At 30.8% G+C, this 17318-nt stretch overlaps 1 protein-coding gene across 6 annotated transcripts in view; it reads right to left on the bottom strand.

The window, feature by feature from the left end:
- Positions 1-17318, bottom strand: part of LOC143062659 (centrosome-associated protein 350-like) — a 137241-nt gene that overhangs the window by 25746 nt on the left and 94177 nt on the right. For all 6 annotated transcript variants that reach the window (XM_076234348.1, XM_076234349.1, XM_076234351.1 and 3 more), the window contains 5 exons: positions 16820-17190; positions 11302-11424; positions 4643-4815; positions 4097-4186; positions 100-283 (listed from right to left, as the gene is read on the bottom strand). In XM_076234348.1, the coding sequence (XP_076090463.1) occupies positions 100-283; positions 4097-4186; positions 4643-4815; positions 11302-11424; positions 16820-17190 (941 nt within the window). The remainder of the gene's footprint in view (positions 1-99; positions 284-4096; positions 4187-4642; positions 4816-11301; positions 11425-16819; positions 17191-17318) is intronic.

Raw genomic sequence — 17318 nt, 5'->3', positions numbered from 1 at the left:
AGAAGAAATTTGAACTTCAAATATTTTTATACTAAAAATAGATACCTTGAAATAATTTCCACTGACAGCTTATACCACTAATAAATATGTATCAAGTACCTTGATTTCGTTGATGTCTAGCAAATACATTGAAGACATTATCTGGATCTGGACGAGATTCCTCCCATGAATATTTTCCTCCTCCTCTGTGTTGTGTTGAAGGACGTGGTATGACCATTTCTGTAGGACCTTGGTGGCGATGTCCGCCAGCATGAAAATCTCTATCTCGTAACCCTGAACCAACCTACAATACCAATATGAGATTTACAATTTACCTGCAATACCAAATGGAGATTTACAATTTACCTGCATTACCAACATGATATTTACAATTTACCTGTTATACCAAAATGAGATTTACAATTTACCTGCATTACCAACATGATATTTACAATTTACCTGTTATACAAACATGAGATTTACAATTTACCTGCATTACCAACATGATATTTACAATTTACCTGTTATACAAACATGAGATTTACAATTTACCTGCAGTATCAACACAAGACTTAGAATTTACATGCAGTACCATAAGATTTACAATTTACCCGAAACACCAACATGAGATTTACAATTTAACTAATAATTACTCTCTTTGACTTGATGGGGAATGATTTGAACTATATCTGAGATGCATTCACTTTGCATTTTAATCTCGAATGAGGAATTTAAAGGTAACACATTTTATTCTAACTGGTTTTGATCAAAGTCATCAATGACAATACAGCTACAACTCTCAAACCACTAAACAAAGATGAATACCAAATATTGTACTTTTATTCATTAATTTGTCTTTGTTCCATTTCGCAAATGTATCTGACATGAAAATGATATTCATCAATGAAAAGCTTAAATATTTAGTTTACAAATATGCTGTTCCCTAAAGTTATAAAAATTGTGCATTCGTCTAGTCAATACTTTATAAAAGTGACAACAGACAACAAATAACGCAAAGACCTCAAGATAAATTTTTGAAATTACGTTATTCCGAACATCAATAATAAACGTGTTCATTTACTTTTATTTCTAATGTTTTGTTTAGAGGTACATAAATAATAAACATATCTAATGATTTCCTATGAATATTAATTTCAAATTAGGAACTAAAGAGGTAAAATATAACATTTACTAAATAGTTCGTGAAGGAAAAAATGATCCCGTGGGAGCCCTCAAGGGATAAATATGCATATTCATGATCTCAATCACTAAACTAAATGACTGCATTGTAATCTCATGAGAAATGTGTAACACATTAACACATTTCTATGAAAAAGGTCAGCCAAAGTATATGCACCATTTAACTTAACTATCTATATAAATCAATAGAAAGTTAAATGGTAATATAATGAGTAGAAGCAATTTCTTAAATAAAGATCACATTTACATCTTGCAAACAATTCACACTGGTTTTGTCATGAATTTTTCATTTTGATGCAACAAAAAAAATAATGAAATTTTACCACTCAAATAACATAAAGCCATGTGAAGTTATCACTGTTTCATATCACTGATTCATTATTGATGGAACAATATTAACAAACTTAATATATTCCAATTCTTTGCCCTTGTTTTTTTTTTCGATATTATTCATAGCTTTCATTTTTATGTCATTATCAATAATGTTGAAATATTTAACAAAGAAATTTAATTTAGTATATGTAAAAGGAAGAAAATATGCTCTTTCTTGAATAAATGGATTTTTGATAGAATGGATTTAAACATTTCGAGCTTATGCATTTATCCTTAGTACTTAAATAAAGAGTATTGGTAAAATATGTGTTCTTCCAGTTAGCTCACATGATATCTGCATATTACACCCATGACCTGATAAACTTTACATACTTGCTGATTCAATTTCCAATAACAACTTTCTGTTTAAGAATTTAAAAGATTATGGGTAATTTCACTGTTCGTATCCCAAAATGAAAATGACATCTTTGTTTGAATTCCTACTGTTTAGGTTGTTATAAGCCAATCACAATGTTTGGGGTACGTTTGTGAAAATATTGGTGAAAGGCATTAGATTCTAAAACGAGTCGCTCACCTTAATTTTTATCTTTCGCTTTATAGTTGAAGTGTCCAATTTCATTGTAGTTTGTTTTTTTTGGGTTTAATGTATATTAATAAGTGTTTGAAACTTATTTGTAGATCTTACTTTGCTGAACATATTTGCCGTTTACAGCTTATCTTTATCATAATACTATTCAAGATAATAACAAATAAACAGCTGCGCGCATGATACGCCTGACGTCTTGTGTGGAAGTTTTATGCAATAATCATAAATAGTTTCTGAGACACGGCGGGACATGTGAAACCCCCATCCCTGTTTTTTTTTTTTTACAAAAAACTAAATATCACTAAAATAAAATTTTGAATCAAAACCAAAAAGTATACAGATCTTTAGATTAATATAACAAAGAAGTGTGTAAAGTTTTAAGCAATAATCATAAATTATTTTTGAGATACAGCGCAACATGTAAAAAAACCCTTCCCTGTTTAACAAAATACTCAATAACTCCAAAATAAAGTTTTGAATCATCACCAAAAGTATACAGATCTTTAAATTAATATAACAAAGAAGTGTGTAAAGTTTTAAGCAATAATCATAAATTGTTTTTGAGATACGGAACAACATGTAAAAAAAAACCTTCCCTTTTTTACAAAATACTCAATAACTCAAAAATGAAATTTTGAATCATCACCAAAAAGTATATAGATCTTAAGATTAATATAACAAAGACATGTGTAAAGTTTTAAGAAATAATCATAAATCATTTTTGAGATATGGTGCGACATGTAAAAAAACCTCCCCCTTTTTTACAAAATACTCAATAACTCAAAAATAAAATTTTGAATCATCACCAAAAAGTATACAGATATTAAGATTAATATAACTAAGAAGTGTTTAAAGTTTTAAGCCATAATCAAGAATCGTTTTTGAGATACGGTGCGACATGTGAAAAAAACACACCCCTGTTTTAGTTACCCAGTGCCGTAACTCAAAAAGTTTTAATCTTATTTTCACCAAAAAGTATACAGATCATTTGACCATCATAAGAAACAACTATGTTAAGTTTCATGAAATTTGGATAAGTCGTTCTCAAGTTACGGTGCGACATGTTTACGCCGGGCAGACGGACGGACGGACGGACACCGGACATTTGTATACCATAATACGTCCCGTCAAAATTTTGACAGGCGTATAAAAACTGCAAAATTTCCTTAAAATTACCAATTTAGTGGCAGCAACCCAACAATGGGATATTAGATTCATCTGAAAATTTCAAGGCTGATAGAATTTTACATTATGAACACTTTAACCCCATGTCAGATTTGCTCTAACTGCTTTGGTTTGTGAAATATAAGCCAAAAACTGCATTTTACCCTTATGTTCTATTATTCAAATTTTTTGGCCATGGTGGCCATGTTTTTTGACGAAACAGAAAATAAAACACAAACTATATTCTAGATACCCTAGGATCATTCAGCTTAAGTTTGGTTGGAATTGGTTCAGTGGTTTCAGAGGAGAAGATGTTTGAAATAGTTTACACCAGACGGACGACAACGGACGCCAAGTGATGGCTAAAGCTCACATTTCCTTTGGAACGGTGAGCTAAAAAAGGCAAATTTTTGTTTGTTCTTTGCGATTTGTTGAAAATCACCAGATAACCCAGGGGATCATGACAAGCTATTCAAAGGTGGTGCTCCTCATAGATGGTGCTCCTCCACTCTTATATTGTTAAGCACCTTTGGATGTCCAGTATCCCTCCTGATATTCTCATAAAAAATCAGGAGTTTTGTATTTTAAGAGAAAAAAACTATTCTCATCCAGTAATATTTTGCAGATTTTGAAACACTGAATATTGAAGTTTAAACTTATAATCATAAAATTATCCTCATCATGAGCAAAAAGAACCTCCCAAAATATGTGCTGGCTTCTATTATATATTCATTTGTTAATAGTTGTCATTTTCCAACTTGAACCAAGTAATAACTAACATCTCTGACAGTGGAGGAAACCAAATCTACTGATTAGACACATTATAAGACTTACTGGTCTCCGATTAGACAATAGTGAATTTTCAGAATCTTCTGTTAATGTGATCTCACTAAATGTTGATGTCTCAGTTATTGATGATTCATCCTGAAACACAAATCAGTCATTAAATATATTTCAGGTTACAAAAAGCTCAGAAATATACTGACGAGTAAAAGTTTCCCCTATAGCTAAACAAAAATTATATGCAAGATAAACAAAGTTTTTTTTTATCCACAAACAGAATATTACCATTCTTATTGAAATTTCAATTTTCAACTGTAGTCATACACTTCACAACTATTTTTCATAGTTAAGGTTTCAATAAATCTTGTCTCAAGTATTTTGCTACCCAGAATGAATCAAAATACTGTGTCACTGTCACTCACTAAGGAAATTTCATTTTCTTGTGTAAATTTCGCTTGTTTTCATTAATTCTGGTCATAAGAAGGCTTTCAAAAGAAGAATAGTCTTTCAGAAGAATAGAACATACACAATAATATTACAGCTTCTGTTTGTTAGGAGAAAAAAAGTTTAAAATCTAAAAGTAATCTCAAAACCTACCTCGTCTTGTCCAGCACGTCTGATGTGACCTCCAACAGTTTGCCCTGATGGAAGTTTCCAACTGTTTAGATTTTGTCGTACTGTATGTCCACGGTATGCAGCTTGGATTCTTATGGCTGCTGCTTCAACAGGGTTGTCATCTGTGTCATTAAATGTGGAGTTTCTTTGATTACCTAAAATTACAAGTTGAATAAGTATTAGCAAGTTGTATATCCATGTGTATTCATATACGTCCTTATAAGATTAACAAAGGCAAGACTGATGCATATTTCAGCTTCATTCTATGTTAAAAACATTATTTCTAATATGTATAAAAAGGTAGGGGAAACTTTAATCAGTCATCAACCCAACAGCCCAGTTCTTCAAAACCTTTAAAAGTCATAATTGTTATTCAGCAATGGATGAGCAGCCTTAGTGGTTATACATGATTTAAAGCAATGGATGAGCAGCAATATCTGTCACCATGTGATTTTTTACCAATGGATGAGCAGCCATATATGTTACCATGTGATTTTTTACCAATGGATGAGCAGCAATATCTGCCACCATGTAAATTTTTACCAATGGATGAGTAGCAATAGTTGCCATCATGATTTTTTACCAATGGATGTGCAGCAATAGTTGCCATCATGATTTTTTACCAATGGATGAGCAGCAATAGTTGCCATCATGATTTTTTACCAATGGATGAGCAGCAATAGTTGCTATCATGATTTTTTACCAATGGATGAGCAGCAATAGTTGCCATCATGATTTTTTTATCAATTGATGTGCAGCAATAGCAGCCACCACATGATTTTGAACAATAGATGTGCTGCCATTTCTGCCATCATTTGACTTGTCACCAATTGATGTGCTGCAACAATAGAATTTTAGCAATGTATGAGCAGCCATAGCTGACATCACAATTTTTCAGCAATGGACAAGCAGCCACAATATGTTTTTTTAAGCGATGTATGAACAACCATATCTGCCATCATACGATTTTTAGCAATGGATGTGCAGCCATAGCTTCCACTCTATGATTTTCAGCAATATATAAATAGCTACAGCTGCCAAGATATAATTTTTAATAAAGGATAGCAGCCAGCCACATTTGCCAAGATATTGTTTTTCAGCAATATAAGCAATATCATTCACATGATATAGTAAGCTTTTAGTTCACCCAAGGTTTTTTTTTATGTTCCTTTAGCTTAACTTTTAGTATCAATGTCAAATATTTACTAGATAAATATAAGCATGTAACCTTTAAGTAAAATGAATTAAATATGAAGTTTGCATCTTATTATCTTAAATTAGCATAATGAAAAGGATGGAAGGTTATAGTTTTTTTTTGTAATTATCAAAATAATCATCAGGAATATATTATATGAAAATCAGAAAAAAAAATGAATATGAAATAATGACTTCAAGCAAAAGAAAAACCATTTCCTCACAACAGGCTCTTAGATAATTGACAAAGTCAACAAAAGATCATTTTTAAACAAACTGTCAAATCCTTAAAAAATAACTCTACAAATGCATGTTTTATTACAAAAACTATAAAATATGCAAAGATCATACACATTAAAAAGATGTCAGATATTCTATAATATATTTGAAAATATTTTTAATATGAATTTAAGAATGTTTTATTTAGGAATTTTTGTATTTTATATTATCTCAGTTTCTATTTTTACATATCATATTATTTGGTAACAAAAAGTTTAAATTTGAAATGCAAAATTGCGAAATTTTTAAGCAGGGTTAAGTATATTTTATTAACTGAATGAATTATATCAGAAATATAATTTAACGGTATAATAACAAAAATTTAAAGCCACTCCCAAAATTTGACATTTTAATAGCAATTTGTGAGTGCATCATTGATTAAAAATGGAGTGTTTTTTTCAAAATTTGAAATTACCAAGTATTTCATTTAATAATTTGTAGATTAAATAAACAAGTATATTTGTGAATAAATCATATTTTGTGTAATACAAATTCAATTTAAAAAAAAAATGTTATCAAATCAATTATACAAATAATAAAGAAAAAATAAGAAGTACTCTACTTTTAAAATGTTTTTAATGACCAAATTAAAGCAACTACATTTGCATAAAGAAAGTCAGCATGGTTTAATAAGAAGTAGGGTATTGGTTTCTGCATTGAAAATGATTAACATTTTGTCAGGTTGTGGTGTTTTATAGCTGACTTAACGGTTTTGGTTTTGCTTATTATTGACTGCTGAACATTGATGTTTAGGTAGCACAGTAGTATTTGCATTCCAGAATTTATGTTGCTCTTTTGTCTACCCTACTTAGGTAAATGTATCTAAACAGTGTGATTGGACAAAAACTACAGTATCAACTGATAAAATTGAGAATGGAAATGGGGAATGTGCCAAAGAGACAACAACCCGACCATAGAGCAGACAACAGCAGAAGGTCACCAACAGGTCTTCAATGCATCGAGAAATTCTCGCACCCAGAGGCGTCCTTCAGCTGGCCCCTAAACAAATATATACTGGTTCAGTGATAATGAACACCATACTAAACTCCAAATTGTACACAAGAAACTAAAAGTTAAAATGATACAAGACTTAACAAAGGCCAGAGGCTCCTGACTTGGGACAGGCGCAAAAATGCGGCAGGTTAAACATGTTTGTGAGATCTCAACCCTCCCCCTATACCTCTAGCCAATGCATAACAATACGCACATTAAAATTCAGTCCAAGAGAAGTCCGAGTCTGATGTCAGAAGATATAACCAAAGAAAATAAACAAAACGACAATAATACATAAATAACATCAGACTACTAGCAGTTAACTGACATGCCAGCTCTGGACCTGAACATACTTTCCCAAACTGAGGGATGAATCAGGTGTAGAAAAATATGAAATAATTTTACATACAGATGAAAATGAATTTTTGAGAATTTTTTTAAATTTTGTATTCACTGCACCATAAAAGACCTAAAAGTACTGGTGGCCTTAGGTTTTTAAAAATAGCAAAAAAAGTAAACGGTCATGATACATATTCAAATTCATTTCTGAATAGTAAAATGAAAGTACTTCAGTTAACTGTGAATGTAGAATTTTTTGCAGTGTTAAAAAGTGGTGAAAATTCTAAAAAGGCTGTCATTATCCCTTATGGGCCAGTAAATACTACCGTGCCTCCTTTAGTTGCCTATGTCAAAGGCATTTAGACTCTGGTGGATAGTTGTCTCAATGGCAATCATACCACATTACAATATTTTGGCCTTTTTTAACATCTATTATGTCCCTTTCAAATATATAAGTATATCTATTATATTTCTTTGACATTAGAACAAAATTAGAAATGTAACTGCACATCACAGAGACTTCACAAATGAAAAGAAACGACTTAGCCAAAGAAGAAATTTATAAATGACATTTTGCTTTATATCCAACAGATTATGATTAAATCAAAGTGCTTGTAAGAACTGAATTGTAAAGATTGCTTTAATTTATCAGTGTGAAGTAAAATTAGAAATATTGCATTGAATAAAGCATTCTAGACAATGGGAGATAACTCCAATTTTTAAAGATGACTTTAACAATGACATCATTTATATTTTTAGAACAGATATAAGATTCCTGCACCTTGCAAAAATTATGTTATTTTCTGGACAGGTGGAACATGGTTTTGTGACTTGAATATCTGAGCATATATTAACATTAATAATTTTTTGTAAATGTTCATGGATAGGATGTATAGATTGTTTTGATCAATGCACTATATTTTGTATATCAAAAAGGTAGTGATTAGTGGCATAGCTAGGCTATTTTTAAGTGTACGCCCCAACTTTGAACATACTTTCGGGACTATTTTTAAAAAAATTGATGTTTAATGTATTCATTGTGTTGATTTGGAATCTAAGGGAAGTTAGTGTCAGAGAAAATATCCAAACCAGTCACTTTAAAATATGTTTAAAAGGAACCGTGGGGTAAAGCAATTACTCAATTAAAACCCTTTTTTGTGCAATTGTCGTTAATGGATATGAAATGATTATTTTGCATAGATGTTTAGGTGCATTATAAAGATCCGTAAAGGGTTCCGTGGAACTGTGGTTATTGCCTGGGATTATCGCTTCAAGAAGCACATTGAAGTTTTCTGTAGTAGTGTTTTACAGTAATTTCAGAGGATAATTTGTTCCAGTCTTTGATGGTTTGAGAGAAAAGAGAAAATTTGTAGCGGTCTTTATTTTTTCATTGAATTTGTATGTTAGATAGGTGGATCTCGTAGTAGACACAGTGACACTGCTGGTGTTGTGATATGTGTTGCACACATATCTTGTCGCCAGTCTCTGTACTTTTTATAGTGATTTTATATTTTCGTTTGTACATGTGTCCCATACAGAACAATATTATTCTAACTTTGGTCTTTTAATTGTTTGCGATTGGACTTTAAGGTTTCTTCTGATGAAACATAATGATTTATTTGCTTTTGCGGCGGTTTGTTGGGTGTAGCTGTTCAATTTTAGTTCTGCTGAAATGGTGACACCTAAGTATTTAGCATGTTTACCGATTATAAAATGTGTCCATATATGTTGTGATAAAGTGGATGGGATTTTTTGTTGTTGTTATATTCATGATGTCACACTTGCCCGGATGGAAAGACATAATCCAATCTTGTTCCCATTGTATGGCAGCTTCTACGTCTTATTGAAGCTGGAGGCAGTCGTTATGAGTTTTAATTTGTCGGTAGACTATACAGTCATTTGCGATAAGTCTGATTTTGCTCTCTTGGATGTACTTTGGGAGGTCATTTATCAGGTATATTAAGAATATAATTACAAGCTATTGAAGAAAGATTTACAAGACTGGTGTTCTTTAACCCAGATCTTTTTATTTATTGAGATTAAAATAATTGTTTTACCAGAATTCAAGCGTTTTGACGTAAACGTAGCTACGCGCCTGGTGATAAGCCTTGGAAGATTTAGATATCAGGTCAGTAACATAGGGCTTTGATTGTATTTCATGCAATCTTTACCCAAAAACATTTATTCTTTGACCAAAATTTTGCTCATTTAAAATAATTCTTTAGTCTTCATTCCAATTGAAAAAAAGGGCGGGCATCCTATCAATGCTTCAAATGGCAAAAACGAAATCTTGAATAGTGGGGTGAACCCAAACAATGATTAGTAAAAGCTGCCAACATTTTACCTACATCAATGATAAGGCCAAAAAAAAAAATTATGTGTTTCCTATTACATCTTTGAAAAATAAAGAGTAGGTAGGCACTTTTTCTTATTTTACCATTTTTTTTTACATTGAGCCTAGGGAGGGACAGTCTGACTTAAAAATGACAAAAAACTTTAAGACTATTTTGAGCTTAAAAAGAAGGGAGGGTAGGGTAATAGGAAACACACATTTTTTCTTATTGAGCCTATTATTGTAACAGTAGTATTGTAGTATTACCGTGAACAAATGAACAATGATGTGTAAACAATGTGTCAATGACAATAAAGATTTAATTAGAAGTCTCAAATTCTCTCTATTTATTCATGTCAGACAAAATAAATGGTTTCAATAATTTTGAAGAAAATGTGAAATGTTTGTTTGCAATAAATGTGAGTAATTCAATGGATTGTACATTAAATATTGATAAGGGATGTTTGTAAATTTATTAATTTCACTTAACATATATGAAATTACAGTATTTTTGATATGCATCAGTATGTTTTCAAATTGCCTGGAGAATTCAAATCAATAATGGATTTTTTAACAGAGAGAACATGTAATTTTTTTACTGGTATTGTTTAGGATTATGCAAATGTTATGTTTGTTAAGCTATTTGACAATGTCAGCAGCGTCCTGTTAATTTGTTTTTCAATTATTTTTCATAAAGAATAAAATACGTATAATTCAAGTTCATTGTAAAGATTGCATAGGTTTTCATAATTTATTTCCCTACAGATCAAAACAACAAGGGAAGGTTATATACACAGAGAACTTTGTATGGGTTTTGTTTATTATTGAAGGGGTATGGTGACCTATAGTTGTTAATTTCTGTGTCATTTGGTCTCTTGTGAATAGTTGTCTCATTTGCAATCAAACCATATCTTCTTTTTTATATTGCTTGACGCTTTTTAGTTTTACAAGTTTAATTGTTTCAATTTCTTTTCGGTGTTAATGTTCAATGTTTGGTTGGCTTTGCTGAAGCCATTCCCGACTTTATTTAGTTTAGAAAATTTAGAGCATACCATACAATACCAAGAAGATTTAGAGCATGATATACAATATCACAGAAAATTGAAAGCTTGCCATTAAATATTACTATGTTAGGTGGTCTCTAAATTGGTGTTTGTTGTTGTGCTGCTGTGTTCTGCATCTTATTCTATTCAGGGCCTCTGTGACCAAGTTGTTATGAGTAGTTCATTTACACAGATCATTAGTCTGTCAAGGCTGAGGTTGTGAGTTCAAGTTTGACTAGGGTTTGCAAGTTTTTCATGCAGATGGTCCGAAGTTCTTTCAAGGTACCCTGGCTTCCTCTACCAATATAAACTGACATAACTAAGACTGCAGAAAGTAGAATTAATCACCTTTCAATCAATCACTCTATTCATATAAAAAAGCAACTGTTAAACTACACAAGACAGCTGACTTTTAGAGAGGAACTTACAAGTTAATAGTCATTATTATTGATGAAACATACCTGGGAGATTTGAGGTAAAAACTGAGTAATCATTTCCAGCGTCTGTCATTCTGTTGTATCTTGATACAAAGTCCTCCTCGTCACCATGTCTGTTGAATGCCCATCTTTGATTTGTGCTGCCATCTACAAATAAAAAAACCACACATGTATAGTTGGCATTGTTAGGTTGATGTCTTGTTGACATATTCATGTACTTTAGATTCATTTAGTAGCATCTATACCAATTTTCGTGGATTGAGGTCAAATCTGTATTTTCCTAAGTGGAAATTTGATTGTGCAGATTTGCCAGACAGCTTACATGTCTATAGGAATTATAATCCTTTGCTTAACATTTCAATTTGTGGTTTATTTGAACCAGTGGAATCCATGAAAATTAGTACCCCAACACAGAATGATTCAAAAGCACTTTTTTCCTCTTATTATCTATTTTACAGTAAAACCTGTTCAAACCAAAACCTCTCATGAACTGAAGATTTTGCAATGAATGCTGTACAAGTGATGAATAGTCTGCCTTTTTTTAAACAACATTTTACTGTATGATATATGTACAATTCCAGTAAACATAAGACAGATAGATTGTAACTTTGCATGTTAATCGTAGATATTCAAACGATTTCCGTTTCAATTTCCCATTATTTATTCCTTTCTTTAGAAAATAATTTCACCACATAACTCAACTTTGCCCTTTCTATGATAAAAGAAAAAAGTCAATTAATGCTAAAACACAAGAGATCAGTAGATTTGTCAAGGTCGTTCATGCTTATAAGACAACAAGACTTAGATGTTAAAGATGTATTTTTGTATTCAACAACATGTTTGTGTTTAATTTATAGGAAATTAATCTTAAATTCAAATAATCTTAAAAGCTTCCAAGGTCATTAATCTTTTTTTACATTAATAAAAGTAAATATATTTAAGAGAAATGACCCGCCCTACACCAATACAAAGGAAAAACAATGGAGCACTTCAGAAATTCAAAAGCAAAATGTTTGACACAGTCCACTTTTAAATATGAGCAACAACTTATAAAATAAATGGAGAAATGGTTTAATAGTTTACGATCATTTGAGGTTCATTTTTCAGCATTGGTCAACAGTAACCTGTGATCAAGATCATGACATTCAAACAGTTAATGTGTAAGGTATTCATTATTATTATCTGTAAGTACAAAATATTAAGGTTGAAAATAGCCCACTCTTCGCTGACAATATGACACTGTTTTTTTTCTTCTCATTATTGAAGGCTGTACATTGTCAGACTTAAAATTGCTCATACTGGTTTACTTTTACAAATTGTGACTTGGATGGAGAGTTTTCTTATTGGCACTCAAACCACATCTAATTATGTATATTATATCCACTTATTTGAACTCTGTTGGATGATTGCTAACATACCACATCTCGTCATTTTCATATTGATAACAATATGTATGCATTTAAACTGGTTCTAGCCAGTTTGATAAATTTTGATAAACCACAACCTGTGATAATATTTCTCTCATGTAATTTCTCCAATCTGAACTTTGCACTTTGTATTATAAGAGAAGCAGAACCACTTTACCCAGTTGACTTGCATATTTATCCACTCTCTATAATATGCTTAGTCATGTCATAAAACTCACATTTTAAAGTTTGAAATTTACAATTTCTTGATGTTAATGTGGTAAACATCATTTTCAAGGGTGCTAATTAAATTATTTGTAGAACCTATATATTTATAATTTCATGCTTGATCAAGATGTTTGGAACCGCTGCTATTTTCATCCACAAGCCCTTCATGAACTTTATGTTTAGGTAACTCATCTTTTCTTACAATTTTCTCTTTGAATATTCAAGCACTTTTTCATTTGAGATACATGTACTTTAAAGAAAAGGTTTAAAATCTATTTCTCTTACTTGACAATTACTGGTCTCCCTACAAATTAACCTGTAAATTTTAAGATTAAAATTTTACATCAACAAAAACAAGAAGACTTCAATTTTGTTTTCCAGAACTTTAATATTTTTAATATAGACACCATAACCCTCAAAAGATGGCCTCTCATTAGCTAACAATTTTTTCTACATCAGCATTTTTAGACCTACGGAGGTTCAATCAATAAAATACAAACTCACTTACCCCATTGTTTGGTACACGAACATATAAATACTGAAAACGATCTACCACATACATGGGGAACAAAATCTATAATTGGTGAATGGAATTTGTTCTACACTTTACAATAGAAAATAAACAATGTCAAAACTTCGTCAATAATATAAAACTACCGTAGTGGGTGAACATGCTAATTAGTTTTATTGACAAACAAAAAAAAAAGTTTCTGTATTGAAATGAAAAATTGAAATTTATAAACAATGTCAAGTTAAACTTCGTCAATAATATAAACTACTGTAGTAGGTGAAAAAGTTAATTAGTTTTATTGACAAATAAAAAAAGGTTCTGTATAGAATTTGAAAAGTTAAATTTATATGAATGGGACACTCTTTGTAGTTTAAAGTGGATGAAATTACTGTTGAGTAATTAAAGTTTTCTTTAAAAATAATAGATTTTTATTTACTATTTACTTTTACTTTGACACTTTTTATTTAAAATTTCAAAGGTCATCTCGCTGTAATAAGATAACTTTGGTAAATTTCTATAATATAAAGACTAGATTCATCTACTCATGTTATATGTGAAATGAGATATGAAGGTATTACAGAATTTATGTTAGATCTTGACCTCTTTAAATCTGCTTTACTTTGAATTCTAAATTAAGAAAATAAAAGCAAGTTTGGATGATATTTGGTTACAGTCTTAAGACTATCTATAAGTCCTATCTTTATCATCTATTGATGGTTGCAAAAGTACTTTAAATGTTTGGATAATTTTAGCATGTGAAATAAAATTGAGAATGGAAATGGGGAATATATCAAAGAGACAACAACCCAACTAAAGAGCAGAAAAAAACTGAAGGCCACCAATGGGTCTTCAACACAGCAAGATAATCCTGCACATGAAGGTGTGCTTCAGCTGGCCCATAAACAAAAATGTGTAACTATATAATATTTGACAACCGTCTTGGGGATTTCTTGAAACTATTGAGAAGATTAGAAGTAAAAGGCTGTTTGGTTCATTTCAAAACATTTTCTTTTAAATATATCTTTTTTTTTTTAATGTGTGAAAAGTGACTTCTTTAAACCTTTGACCAAATATATTTTGGATTAACTTAATCATAAATATAACATAGTCTGGCATGCCATTGTAAAACTTATCAGAATCAGAAATCAAAAGATCAAATTTTGTACTCTAAGAACCGAGCAAAGTTTTCTGCCTGCAAGGCATGGTATTCCCATAAGGGGGACCATGCTGACATGTCTGATAAAGTATCACGGAAAAAAAACATTAATTCTTAAAACTCTGCTTACATCCGTAATTTAGTTATATTCTTTCATAGCAATCCATTTTTTTTTTAAATTCTCTATTTGTTTTCAAATTCAAATTAAAAAAACAACAACAAATAAATCAGTAAAATTAGAAAGGAAGGGGGAGAAAAAATGACTAAAATACAAGAAAAAAAAGTTTTTAAAATATAACTGTGACCTACTGCATTTGTACTTAGTTAAACAAAAATCTCATTTAGGATATTTTTTCATTTATATCGGATTGTTATAAATCAGTTTAGTTTATTGGTAAACCATTACTGAAATAACCTTGAACTTGAGAAAAATCCTGAATACACAGTTCAATGTTTTTATACAAACAAAAAATATTTGATCAGAAACTTAATCTTTTAATCTCGAATTAAAAATACTCTTTTACAAAACTAATGACTCCTTTCTTTTGTTCACTGAACTAGAAATTGACAATTTTTATTATACGAACTGCCACAAACTACCACTATTTCAACCATTTTCCGTGATAATAATAAATTTCTGCATCTAATTAAACTTTTAATCATATTGAAATGAAGTTACTCCATGGTCATTTAGATTAATTCTATGATACAATCACTCAATAAATCACTTTAAGAACTGACATATTAAAGGCACTTTCTGCATTACAGGTAATACAAACATACAGGTTATGGGAAAAAACATAAACTTTTAACTTTAGATACAAATATGGACTTAAATTCAAATTTTGCTTTATACAGGTTATCTAGGTTATGCTATCTACTAATTTATCTAAGATATAATATTAAAATATGGAGATGTGGCATGATTGCCAATAAGACATCTATCCAATAGAGTCCAAAATGACATGGATATAAGCCACTTAAGGTCACTGTAAAGCCTTTAACAATGAGCAAAATCCTTACTATGTAGAAAGCAACAAGGCCTTGATATGCCATAACAATTAACCCAGAACAAGTATGACATAATCAAACCAATGACAACCACAAAGCAACTGGCTCTTGACTTGTGACAGGCTCATATCACAAAAAAAGTCTTAAATTCCTTTTCCAAAAAGAAATTTCAATGTTAAAATCAGCTTAACAGCTGTATGTCAGCTGCCTAAAGCTTTGACATCTGTATATCAGGCATATTCAGGTTTCTGCTATTAAAGGTAACAGTCATTTTTCTGTAAACATTATAAAGAAAAAGAATGTGTTCTATGCTCCAAGTATCAAGTTGATGAGACCACAACTTTGTGGTAAACTACCTTAAACCTAAACGTCAACCAGTCACGGGACAGACGTCTATGCAACTTCTGAACAGGTGTCAATAATGTAAGTGTCACAAGTGACAAGCTTTCTCAATAGCTACAAATCATCTATCAAGGATTTAAACATATGTAGGTACAAGATCTTAGGCCTGGTATTAACCATTTTAAGACCTATTTACAAGTCTCCTGAATCTTTTTCAACACCCATCTAAATGATCTTACCTTGATGACAGTGATATAGCTGTACATTTTATGTCAACCTAACAGAAGGACTATATTACGACTTCAAGTTATGGGACAACTCCCATATTTAACTAGATGAAATTATACTAAGGAAACTTAAAACACATTTAAAGATTTACATTTTAAGCTATATAATACTAACAAGACATTAATTACATTTAAAAAGACACTTTAGTGTTAAAAGACATCAATTACATTTAAAAAGACACTTGAGTGTTAAAAGACATCAATTACATTTAAAAAGACACTTGAGTGTTAAAAGACATCAATTACATTTAAAAAGACACTTTAGTGTTAAAAGACATCAATTACATTTAAAAAGACACTTTAGTGTTAAAAGACATCAATTACATTTAAAAAGACACTTGAGTGTTAAAAGACATCAATTACATTTAAAAAGACACTTTAGTGTTAAAAGACATCAATTACATTTAAAAAGACATCAATTACATTTAAAAAGACACTTTAGTGTTAATCCTACTGAATGGGCAATTACAAGTTGTTGGAACTTTTCTGTGAAATGCAGTGACAGTCGTCCAACTACAGTATATTTGATAACAATAATATTGATAAGATATGGTTAAAAAACAATCACCCTCTGATTTCAAAGGCAACTGTGAAAACTTACCATCATCAACTACTTCCCCTTTCAACTTCCTAGCCTCATTTTGAATTTTTTCTTGTAAATGTTTTGCTGTTTCCTTAATAGCTTGTAACCTTTGTTCTCTTGTCCTATCACTGCCTTCTGCTGAAGGTCGGGGAGGGTTTGAAACCGCTGATCCTCCAATGTACCCAGAATTCCCTGATAAAGGTCTACTTTCACTTTCACTTTGTTGATTAGTTACAGCCTGAGAGAATTTATTAAAAACACTGTCTAAATTAAATGTAAATCCACCAACAGTCTTAGAATTGTTATTTTCCATGAGAAATTCATGTTCTTTTTGTAAACTAGCTTTCCATTGGCTCGTTTGACTAGGTTTTGACTTGTCGTCTGTTTGTCTGGAAAATAAATAAAGAAATGTGACTTAGTATTCTTCGTTTATATATTAAATATACTATTCTTTTTAATAATCAATCCCAAACTCTATACATTTAAAAAAAAGTTTGCAGTCTATTTCAAAATCTAA

The sequence above is a fragment of the Mytilus galloprovincialis genome, chromosome 2, assembly GCF_965363235.1.
Source record: "Mytilus galloprovincialis chromosome 2, xbMytGall1.hap1.1, whole genome shotgun sequence".
NCBI lineage: Eukaryota > Metazoa > Mollusca > Bivalvia > Mytilida > Mytilidae > Mytilus > Mytilus galloprovincialis.
The sequence above is the reverse complement of the archived record's forward strand: the minus strand, read 5'-3'. Positions and strand labels throughout refer to the sequence as shown.